At 48.0% G+C, this 11,114-nt stretch overlaps 1 protein-coding gene across 2 annotated transcripts; it reads left to right on the top strand.

The window, feature by feature from the left end:
• The first annotated feature begins 537 nt into the window (after positions 1 to 537).
• On the top strand, positions 538 to 11,032 carry PSMD13 (proteasome 26S subunit, non-ATPase 13). Of its 2 annotated transcripts, XM_082478324.1 has the most exons (13): positions 539 to 731; positions 2,162 to 2,240; positions 4,112 to 4,146; positions 4,230 to 4,285; positions 4,517 to 4,560; positions 4,745 to 4,831; positions 5,803 to 5,974; positions 7,020 to 7,099; positions 7,180 to 7,305; positions 8,923 to 8,985; positions 9,574 to 9,654; positions 9,859 to 9,975; positions 10,546 to 11,032. In XM_082478324.1, the coding sequence occupies exons 1-13, from the start codon at positions 637 to 639 to the stop codon at positions 10,639 to 10,641; spliced, it is 1,131 nt and encodes a 376-aa protein (XP_082334450.1). In that variant the 5' UTR covers positions 539 to 636; the 3' UTR covers positions 10,642 to 11,032. The 2 variants fall into 2 exon arrangements, with proteins under 2 accessions (XP_082334451.1, XP_082334450.1); XM_082478325.1 differs by lacking the exon at positions 8,923 to 8,985 and having other exon boundaries at positions 538 to 731.
• The last annotated feature ends 82 nt before the right edge of the window (positions 11,033 to 11,114 follow it).

The following is an 11,114-nucleotide window of genomic DNA, read 5'->3' as shown; positions in this document are numbered from 1 at the left end:
CGCCCCTCTCGGTGCACCCTCGCCCCGCCCCCGCAAGCCCTTACCACAGCCTCGCGCTCTCTTTCCCGGCCCCGGCAGCCCAGGTGGAGGTGGACGTGGACGCAAGGTGGGGCCGCTTTCCTAGTCTGATGATCTCCCTCCTCTGGTACCCAAGACCAAACCAGGAACCTGCATTTCTCTACCCTCGCTCCCGCCTTTTTTCAGTTGAGATGGCGATGGTAACTAACACTTCGGGAGTGCTTTCTATGGACAGGCATCATATTTACACTTAGTCCTCGCAAGCCACTACTAGGAAGGTAGTATCGTTATCATCCCACTTGAATCGGGAACGTTGGGTCACAAAGGCCGAGGCCACACAGCCAGTCGATGGCTGGTTCGACCCAGGCGCCCGTACTCTTCAACGCCACAGTAGCACGGCCAGCTGCCAGGGGATTCCGGTACAAACCCTGAGGAGAACTCTGCCCGAAGGAAATAGGCGCGGTTACCATGACAACCAGCGGGCGCCCCACGTCGCGTATGGCGTTCCCGGCCTGCCCCGCGCGACGCGGCGCCGGAAGTGAGTGAGCACTTCTGGCAGCCCTACTCCGCGGCCCGGCCGTCTCCGCAGTACCGCTGTCCCGGGGTCTTCCTCCCGTCATGAAGGACGTACCCGGCTTCTTACAGCAGAGCCAGAGCTCCGGGCCCGGCCAGGCCGCCGTGTGGCACCGTCTGGAGGAGCTCTACACGAAGAAGTGAGCGCCGAGCCAAGGGGACCCGGGCGTCCTGGGATAGGAGAGCGACACGGAGTGGGGACGCGGGGGGGCCCGGGACCTTGATGGACTGAGGGCGCTCAGACCCGTGTGGAGAGAGTGGGGACAGGCTAGACGGAGGAGGTGCGCTGAGGAACCCGGAAGGCAGGGCCGACGAGGGAGAGGGGTGACATCCCGCAAGGACCGAGGAGGAGAGCCGTAGGCTGGGTTTTGGGATCTAGGGTTCACTGCCTTCCAGACCGAGGGGCTGTGACTGAGGCTTCGAAACTCCCCTTCCTTCTGGTCTTACGAAAACGGTTCAGGGCTGTGATTTTAGCTCTTGATTCCAGTCAAACAAGCAAAACACCCTTTCGGGGTCAGGCTGCCATACATTTTGTATAACAGATACCAGTGTCTTGTACTTAGCTTTGTCATAGTGGCACTGTACCTACAGTTATCTTTCTCGGCAGTCTGGAACAGATAAACCAGAGGCCAGTGCAGTTTTGTGGGTTTTTTCCCCTGTTGATTCTGCCTCTGGTTACACGGTGGGGTGCAACCACTTCTCCCCTCTCCCATGGCTCATACTTTTTATTGCATTTCATGTTGGGCTTTGTGCCCTTAGAGAGATCTCAGAGTTTGGTTTTGCTTAGAAACAGGGTGAATTTCAGAACAATTAAATTCTCAGTTGCTAAGCAATAACCTCTTTTTAAATGAATAGAATGAGTTGCTGGCATTGGTTTAGTGATGTTCCATGGAAAAATACACCTCTTGTAATACCTCCCTGTTAACAGCCCTAGCCTTTAGCATAGTGCCTCTCACATGGATATTCAGTATGTGTTTTCATGATGGTCAGCAGCCTTCTGCTATTAGCAGTTTTTGATTGAAAATTCTTAGTTTTTGGCAAATAATTGCATGTGTAGTACTTTGTATTTTTCAGAGCATTTTATTTGCACTCTTAGAAATTAGCCTTTGGTTTCAAATGTGCTATGTCATTGTTCTAGAGGCTTTCTGTATTAGCTCATTCAGTCCTTCATCCTGTTTAAAGATGAGGAAGCTGAAGCTCAGTTTAAGCTCCTTCCCTGAGATACTCAACTAATAGGTAGAAGAGCCAGGATTTCAAATTAGGTATGTATGATCCCAGAGTTCTTGTTTCCAGTCAAGCCTCTCAGTAACCCTTTGAGGTAGTCTGGAAAGGTGTTCTCCATTTATAGCTGAGGAAACTGAGTCTTAGAGAGGTTAAGTGATCTCAAGGTGACATAACCACTGAGTAGCAGAGCCAGGGAAAGAACTCAGCTTTAAAAAGCATCTGCTTTAGCATTCTTGTATTACACAGTAGAGACTGGTTAGTATTTGTTATTTGATAGGACCATCAAGGGTGAAGATGTCTGTGACTGATGCTAGGTTATAGGTCTTAAGAGCATTGTGTTTTTCAGGTTGTGGCATCAGCTGACACTTCAGGTGCTTGATTTTGTGCAGGACCCATGCTTTGCCCAAGGAGATGGTCTCATTAAGGTAAATGATTTGCCATGCTAGGTCAGAGTATATAAATGTGTTCAAGTACTTTTTAATAGGTGGGCTTTACAATAATAATGTATATAACAATAAGCTTATTCAGCCACCTCTTTTTGTCAGGTGCCGTTTGTTCTGAGTGCTTTACACATTTACTCATTCACTCCTTGTAACAACGTTGGGAGATAAGTACTACTGCTGTCCTATTTCTGTCCTATTTCTGTCCTATTTTTTTTTTTTTTGATGTAGAGGCAGACACCAAGAGATTAAGTGACTTGCCATAGATCACAGCTAATAAGTGACAGAAGAGGATTCAAACACAGACATTCTGGCTTCTTCTGAAATCCCAACCTGAAATGCTCTCTCTTACCATGCCCCTGTATCTTATTGTTTATAGATTTTTTTTTTTTAATTTATTTGCTACGCTGGGTTTTAGTTGGGGCACGAGGGATCTTCGTTGCCACGTGCGAGATCTAGTTGCAGCATGCGGGCTCTTAGCTGCGGCATTCGGGATCTAGTTCCCTGACCAGGGTTCAAACCCGGGCCCCCTGCATTGGGAACGCGGAGTCTCAACCACTGGACCACAGGGAAGGTGGACAACTGTTACAACTGCCATCACTCCTCTTCCCTCTCCCCCACTGACTCTGCTTGTTTGCCCGAACACTTCGTCCTGGGCAGTGTGGAAGATGTGCTTCCCTGGGGGACAGGAGGCCTGGAGGGGAAATGCTGCTTAGTATCATGCTGCCTCTGTAATAGAGCACTTCTAGAATTTTGTCAACAGAAAAATACACTCTCTGCCCCAGCCTTTCCCAGATCTCCTGACAAACCCACCCCCACCCCAGATTTGTTCACTGGTAGCCTACTCTTCGAAGTCTTTCCTGACATCTCTCCTTGTTGTCTTTCTCTCGGAATCTGGATGAATCAGAGGAACTGATTCATGCATTGGAACTGCAAGCTAGTTCATAATGATAGTTTGAATTATTTGCCCTGAATACATTACTTTATATGTGCTCACAGTGAAGCTTACCACTTTGTTATTCCACCATCTGGGCTTCTAAGATTTTCTTGTGGTTTGTATCTACCAGTTTGACATTGTACTGCTCAAAGCAACTTGTAATCATCTGTAAGCCTGGAGATTTTGCTGGGCATGCTGTCTTTTGGAATATGTGGGAAAATGATAAATTAGAGCTGTCTTAATATTTGTTCCCTAAGGTTCTGTATCATAGTTATGGATAATTCATAATTGTTCTTCTCTCTTCTTTGGCTTCTTGTCTTTAAGTCACTTTCTACTCATAGCAGAATATTTGCAACCTCTCTCATTGGCTGATCCAGCTATGTGCTTTTTTCCTTGCCTTTTAACTCACAATGTTGTCACTTATTTGTTTGCAAGTCTCTCTTTACTAGGCCAGAAGCTCCTTAAAAGCTCAGCTTTTGTCTTATACATTCTGTGTCTGTAGTGCCTAGCAAAGGGTCTGAGTAAGTGCTCAAATGTTTGCTGCATGGCTAAGATATTTGATAATGGGATGTAATTAGCCTGCAGCCTTCTAACCTCTGTCAGGTTAGTGAACCTTTCAAACTGATAGTCTGTTTTACTCAGCATACTTTGGAGGACGAATAGAGAAGTTGGTCTTCAGGAGATTCTCACAGGGCAGGGTTCTAATTCCCAAAGCCAAAAAAAAAAACCCGTAGCTTTCTTCAGTAATTTATTGGTGATCGTTTATGTGAACTTAATAAGCCCCAATATGGGTCTTCTGTCATTCAGCAAACATTTATGCATTGCCTATTGCGCGATGGGCATCATGGTAGTGTCTGAAGTTCTGCTTTTGCCGAGTGAAAGACGTCCTGTAACTACTCTCCATGTTTTGGTTCCACAGCTTTATGAAAACTTCATCAGTGAATTTGAACACAGGTAAAACTCTTTTGTCAGTTTTTGTTTTTGAAAATGGATACATTGATATTTGTTGACACTCAAAGATGCGGTTTTTATTTCAGGGTGAATCCTTTGTCCCTGGTAGAAATCATTCTTCATGTAGTTAGACAGATGACTGGTGAGTCTTACTTTGTTTCATAAAGGAACAGATCCTAACGGTAATTTAAATGATCTTGAAGTATAAGTTATTTGAACTTTTGCATTTCAGTAGAAAATGTAAAATTCTAAGTTTTGTATTTTATGGTCTAAACCTAAAGATTATCCCACCTAAAAATGTCCTGGTTGGTAGAAACTAATCTGTAAAGATACTCTGTTGGTGGTTCTTCTGACTTTGTTCTCTCTTTTCTAGATCCTAATGTGGCTCTTACTTTTCTGGAAAAGACTCGTGAGAAGGTAAATGTGAAGTTTGAGCCAGATCTTTTAAAATATGTTTGACTTATAGTTTGTGTCTGTGCTCACTGTCACAACTCTAGAGACCAGTGTGTCTGTAGTCCTGCAGGTTAAATCAGTGTTCAGATACCTTCCTTGTTAGTCTACTGCCCACAGTTCTGAGGCTCCCTTGTTTCTGATTCTTTAGGTGAAAAGCAGCGATGAGGCAGTGATCCTGTGTAAAACCGCGATTGGAGCTCTAAAATTAAATATCGGGGACCTACAAGTTACAAAGGTGAGATTGCCGCAGTACAGGTTTATCGTTGTGTAAAGTTGTAGGGGGCAAAAATCCTATTTTTCTTGTTTAACTGTTTATTTTTAAATAATTTTAGATTACAAGAAAGTTGCAAAAATAGCAAAAGAACTCTCCTCTACCCTTACCTCAGACTCCCGTTGTTGACATTTCACCACTTGGCCTTGTCGTTCTGTGTGTGTGTGGTTTTTTTTTTTCTTTTCAAAACCACTTAAGAGTAAGTTGCTGACACGACGCCTGTCGCCCTTAAACAGAGTTCTCCCCTGTGTGGCCACAGCACGCCCATCCAGCGCGAGCCCACACGGCCTCCAGCGGTCCACAGCACGTGGGTGCTTGCCGTTCACCGCTGACCCAGCCCTCTCTGCTTCCTGATTATCATTGCTGAAGAGTCCTGTCTGTGTTTATGCCCTTCTTACTTTCCTTTTAGTGTGGTTTTGGGGATAGGTGTGAATACGGATAGCAGACCAGCTTATGTGGTCAGTGCGTCATACGGGCACTCCCGAAGCTCCACACCGTCAACGCTTGGTGTTTTCAGGCTGCTCAGTTCGTACTGATGTGTTGAGAGGAGATGGTATCTCACTGAAAGTGTACTCTACATTTCTTGATTACTGGTGGTCTATTGACCGCTCTGCTCATGTCTCCACTTCTGTAAATTGCCCGTTTTATCTTTTCTTCTGCCCATTTTTCTGTGTTGCTTATCTTCTCTTGATTTTTAAGAGTTTTTTACTTAGCCTTGGTCATATTCCCCTATGGGTTGCATGTGCTTTAAATATCTTTTCATAGTCTATAGCTTGTCTTTGTTCTTTTATCTGTGTTTTGGATGAACTGAAGTTTTCCATTTTAACGTGGTCAAATTTATCAGTCATTTGTGGCTTTTGCTTTTCATCTTGTCATATGTTACTTGAAAAATGTTTCAAGTTACAAAGAAAGGCAATCTCACTTCCTGTGTGTAGGAAACAATTGAAGATGTTGAAGAAATGCTCAATAACCTCCCTGGGGTGACATCTGTTCACAGTCGTTTCTACGACCTCTCCAGTAAATACTATCAAACAATCGGAAACCACGCATCCTACTACAAAGATGCGCTGCGGTTTCTGGGCTGTGTTGACATCAAGGATCTGCCAGGTAACGTGGCCAAAAAGTCCGTGTCACACGAGGAGCTCACTCACACGACATAGCAGCTGTGACATGCCTGAGGCAGCCGATCTCAGGAATTATTCAGACGTGTTCATTCCTTTTAGAAGAAAGTCCATGTGGTGGGAAGAGTTGTTTAAGCTTCGTTTCTGCATTGTATTTGTCTTCAGCGTTTAATTCAGGTGAAAATGAGGCTCGCGCCTCGTAGCCCCTTTACTGCCCCTTCTCCAGGTCCCTCTGTTCTCTGAGTCAGAGGCCTCTGTGAGCAGGACAGTGATGTGGGTGCCTTAAGCCCTCGCAGGACGGAGGGCACGGTGAGATCCCTGAACCTGGGACTCTTGTCGTAAAAACTGAAATGCTGGACCCAGGGGAATAAATTATGGAATTTTCAAGGGTTTGAGGGTGGAAAGAAAAGTGAGCAGTGACTTTTGGGAAAAGTGCAAGGAATATGTGTTTAGAAAAGAAATTTAGCCAATTTCAGCATATTTTAGATGTTTTTCACAGTATACTGTTGAAGCTAAGGGGACCAGCAACTCCTAAGATTGTTAGTACAGTTTTAATTGCTGCATCTCAAGGAAAATATATTAGAAAAAGCAACAAATGTGGTCAAGAGTATAAGGGAACAAAATATATTGGAAAAAGCAACTAGTGTGTCAAGAGAATAAGGGAACAGAGTTCTAGTCAAAAGAGGCTAACTGTGGTGGCTCGGAGATAAATAAGAAGTGGTGCTGCTTCCCGCGGCAGGCCAGGGAGATGAGGAGCCCCTCTGCCAGGCAGGAGACAGGCTGAAAATGTCAGCAGACTCACGTATAGTGCGGTGAAAACAAGCAATGAATGCCTTTCCCACAAAAGCCATTTGTATGGTTCCAGGTGTAACTAAGTCAATCCAGTACTTTAAAAGAGACACCTAATCTTAGGGCTTTGTCATACAACCATCACACAGAACAGTTTCTTTACATTTTCTGTGAGATTTCTAAAGCCAGACAGGACTGAGTCTCGTGGCTGGAGTGTAACTGGAGCCGTGTTGTCGCCGCAGTGTCTGAGCAGCAGGAGAGAGCTTTCACGCTGGGCCTGGCGGGACTCCTTGGCGAGGGGGTCTTCAACTTCGGAGAGCTGGTACGTGGACCTGGGGTACAGATTCCTTAACACGGGGGAGACCGTGACTTTCTGTCAGCTGACCGTCTCCGTCCTCACAGCTCATGCACCCCGTGCTGGAGTCGCTGAGGAACACTGACCGGCAGTGGCTGATTGACACCCTCTATGCCTTTAACAGCGGCAACGTAGAGCGATTCCAGACTCTGAAGACCGCCTGGGGCCAGCAGGTCAGCCACCGGCGGGGCTGGCGGAGCCCCCGCTTGGAGCTCGTGTGTCTGCCGTCTGTTGAGCGCCTTCCCTCTACCCGCCACTTTGCTCTCATCGAGCAGGTGGCTCGGTCACTGATGCGCTGCTGTGGTAGCTCGGTTACTGTGGCCTCGGTTACTGTGGCCTCGGTTACTGTGGTAGCTCGGTTACTGTGGTAGCTCGGTTACTGTGGTAGCTCGGTTGCTGTGGCCTCGGTTGCTGCGGCCGTGCTCAGGGCCACAAGCAGAGAGAGCTTCGCCTGTGTTGGGTGGAGGGGGTGTCACCGGAAGCTTCCCCAGAGCAGGACTGCTCTGTGTGTGACCTTAGGAATGAGTGGGAAGTAGCTAGTGACGAGTATGGAAGGGCGTGTTTAGCAGAGGGAGAGGAAGCTTTCAGCGTGTCGGCAAAGTGAGATAGGGCACGTGGGGCTAGAGCGAGTGAGTGACGGGAACGGGGAGATCGTGGGGCGGGGAGCGGGGGGAGAGGGGTCTGCATGGGGGAAGGAGCCTGCGTTGAGTGGGACTCAGTGAGGAGAGCACTTGACAAGGATTTGAAGTTTAACAGGAAGGTTACTCTTTTTAAATGAAATTATTAGAAGCAAATAATTACTAAAATGTTAGTGGTGATAGGAATTGTGGTTGTGTTATAGTCTTTGTACTTTTCTGGAACTTTCCATCTTCTCAAAGTTCAAGATGAACTTGTAGGACTGACACATAAGGGCACAGAGTAGATAACAGTGGGCTGTGAAGAGGCAGAAAGCAGATGCAGCCAGCCTAACGAGGCCTGTGTGTCGGCGTCTCGGGAAGGTGTGCCACTCAGAAAGAAAGACGGCTGGCACGGAGATGTCAGGAGGAGTGGGAACTTGGGAGGTGCTTGCCAGCGGTGTCTGGCCAGGCAGCAAGAGCTCGTGCCGGGGGAGGGGCCCTTTCTGAAGCGCTTGACTCGTCCACGGCCGTAGCAGAGGTGCCGCTGTCAGGGCTGCCCGTGTCGGGGTCTGAGCTACTAAACATTGAATCAGGGAAGCCGCTCTCCACGGTTTGGCTCTGTGCTCAGCAAGTAACCTTTAGACCCAGCTGCAAGGAGGTTGTACAGGTTGTGCAGAGGTGCATTGTGGTTCTCATGACAATGCTGCTTTTCGTGACGGATTACTAACTTGCGCTTTCAGTTCAGAACGAGTGTCCGGAACTTCAGCAGTGTGTTCCTCGGCGGCCCCATTGACCCCAAGCTGGCTGAGCAGGCACTGCACCCAGACCCCCTCGGGCATCGGCTGTGCCCTCCCTGCCTTTCCTCGCGCGAGAGTCCTCTTGCAACGCCCACATACACCCCGTGGGCCCGCTCCCTGGTGTTTGTGACAGCAGCACAAGTCTTACCCTGTAAACTCCTTGTCTTGGAAAATCCTTAGGCCTTCAACTAAGCATTAGAAGAAGGCCTTCTTCTAATGATTTCCTGAGAAAAGTGAAGTTCACATCACTTGAAGCGAATAATGAGCCTCAGTGAGCTAAAGTGTTTGGACCTGCCCAGTTTCTTTTTGTTCAGTTGACGGCTGTAGAAAGAATTTCAAAGCCAGGTCAGGTAACTGGTACCGTTTCGCTTTGCAGCCTGATTTAGCAGCCAGCGAGGCCCAGCTTCTGAGGAAAATCCAGTTGCTGTGTCTCATGGAGGTAAGCGAGGCCCCGCCCACTTCCAGGCCCTCGGGCGCAGTCCGAGCTGGGCCGCTAGCTCTCCTGGCCCGCACCCTCTCCAGCACCTTTCCTCTTCCTCTGCCCCAACTTGCTTTTTCAGTTTGTGTTTGGCTCTCAGCTTAGATGACGCCGCCTCAGAGGTATCCCCCGACCACCTGCGCTGCGGGAGCTGCCCCCTCATTGCACTTGCCGTTCTTTGTCTGCGTGCTCATCCGGTTTCCCACACTAGAATTTAAGCTTCTTGAGAAAAGGGACCTTGTGTTTCTAGTTCCCCACGGAATCCCCAGCTCCAGGTACAGCCCTGGCACATGGCAGCCTCAAGTACTTGTTCGGGAAACGAACAGTGACTATTGTAGCAAACTACCATAAAGCGTATTTCACCTTCTTATCTAGGAATTGAAAGCTTAGTGAGATAAGATATATGACTAATATTAAGAAAATTTTAGTATGTGTGGTACTGATAAGATCTGTATTTTCAGAGCAAGTATTGACAGACATATCCTTATCAATCAGTTCTCTGACAATCTTTTTATGGAAAAATAGTTAATAAACAAAACTTTTTTTCAGATGACTTTCACACGACCTGCCAATCATAGACAACTCACTTTTGAAGAAATTGCCAAGAGTGCGAAAATCACCGTGAATGAGGTATAAAGTTCTTAGACTCGGGATGTCGCAGCAGCAAAGCTGCTCCTCGGGGGCAGTCAGGACTCCCGTGTGAGCCTGCTGCCCCCAGACTCAGACCGCAGACAGAAACTGCCCCTTGTTCCCCTTGCGTTTCATGGCTGGCGGGGTCCACAGGCGCACGCGTGCTGGCACCAGGGTGTCTTACACAATCCCCCCTCTGCACAGGTGGAGCTGCTGGTGATGAAGGCCCTCTCGGTGGGGCTGGTGAGAGGCAGTATTGACGAGGTGGATAAGCGCGTTCACATGACCTGGGTGCAGCCCCGCGTGCTGGATTTGCAGCAGGTGATGTGCTTGAAATACATGGTTCAACTTCGTGGGTGTTTTTGGGTTGTATCTGTGCTGCCTTAGTTTCATCTGGATGGAAGCCATTTAGGAAGAAAGCATCATTAGACAAGAGATTTCAGAGAATGAATTACTGCTCTAAGGACTATAAGGGCTTTTCAAAGAACCTAATTTAGTGCAAGCTTGAGATTTGAACCCTGCGTTTAAAGCGTATTGTGACAGCAGTGCTGGTGGTGCTGGTGATGCCTTTTAATCTTTAAATTGGTGCTCCGATCAAGTACTTTCCTGGTTCTGTGATCTGAGCTCATATCCATCTTATTTGTATTTGCTGGAAATTTAATCCTCTGGATTTCCTCTATTCTTGCCTGTTTTCTTTCATGCAAGTTTTTCCTCATGTCCTTCTGATAAGAATTGGCTGGGATAATCCCATCTCACACACCCCGCTTTCCCAGCTCTGATGTCCTTTTTATTAATGCTGCCCTAAAGGATTAGCTGGAAATTTAGGACTGCCCTGTCAGGTGCTGTGATTCCCAAGGGCCTTAAGACACGTGTGTCCTGGTTTGCCCTCAGATCAAGGGGATGAAGGACCGCCTGGAGTTCTGGTGCACCGACGTGAAGAGCATGGAGATGCTGGTGGAGCATCAGGCCCACGACATCCTCACCTAGTCTCCCCTGCCCTGCGCTGCCCTGTCTGTGGGGAGGTGTGTCACGGCTGGTAAAACTGGCAGCTGAGAAGACTTGCGTTTAATTGTGGGGGGTGGGGGGTGGGATTCAGTTTGGAGTAGGGACTGTTGTTCGTGCTGTGAAGACTGTCACAGAGGACTGTCATCGATGGGGGCGCCCAGCCACAGGCAGACGCCTCCTTTGTGGGTGTCTCCGTAGCCTGCAGTGGGGAGGAGCCGCCGGGCTCAGTGACGAGGTAGCAGGAGTGTGGGCCCCCCGCCCCCGGAGTCAGAAGGGGCAGCCCTAGTGTGCAGGGGGCCCACTCCAGGGTTGGCCTCCATTACATCACCTGTGTGAACATGTTTTCCAACGTGGTTTGAGAATGTTTCTATAACTAATGCCTTGCTCTGTCCTTTTCGTGGTTCTGTCTCCTTAGGCTTAGCGCCCAGGTCAAGCCTATGCCTAAAGTGATGAAA

This window comes from Balaenoptera physalus, assembly GCF_965194825.1.
Source record: "Balaenoptera physalus genome assembly, chromosome: 10".
Taxonomy (NCBI): domain Eukaryota; kingdom Metazoa; phylum Chordata; class Mammalia; order Artiodactyla; family Balaenopteridae; genus Balaenoptera; species Balaenoptera physalus.
The sequence above is the reverse complement of the archived record's forward strand: the minus strand, read 5'-3'. Positions and strand labels throughout refer to the sequence as shown.

Bases quoted from the DNA above. Each gene is read 5' to 3' on its own strand.
- PSMD13 (XM_082478324.1), top strand. From the start codon at position 637: ATGAAGGACGTACCCGGCTTCTTACAGCAGAGCCAGAGCTCCGGGCCC. The intron at 7,306-8,922 runs GTCAGCCACCGG...TTCGCTTTGCAG, and splicing joins AGACCGCCTGGGGCCAGCAG to CCTGATTTAGCAGCCAGCGA. The intron at 9,976-10,545 runs GTGATGTGCTTG...GTTTGCCCTCAG, and splicing joins GCGTGCTGGATTTGCAGCAG to ATCAAGGGGATGAAGGACCG.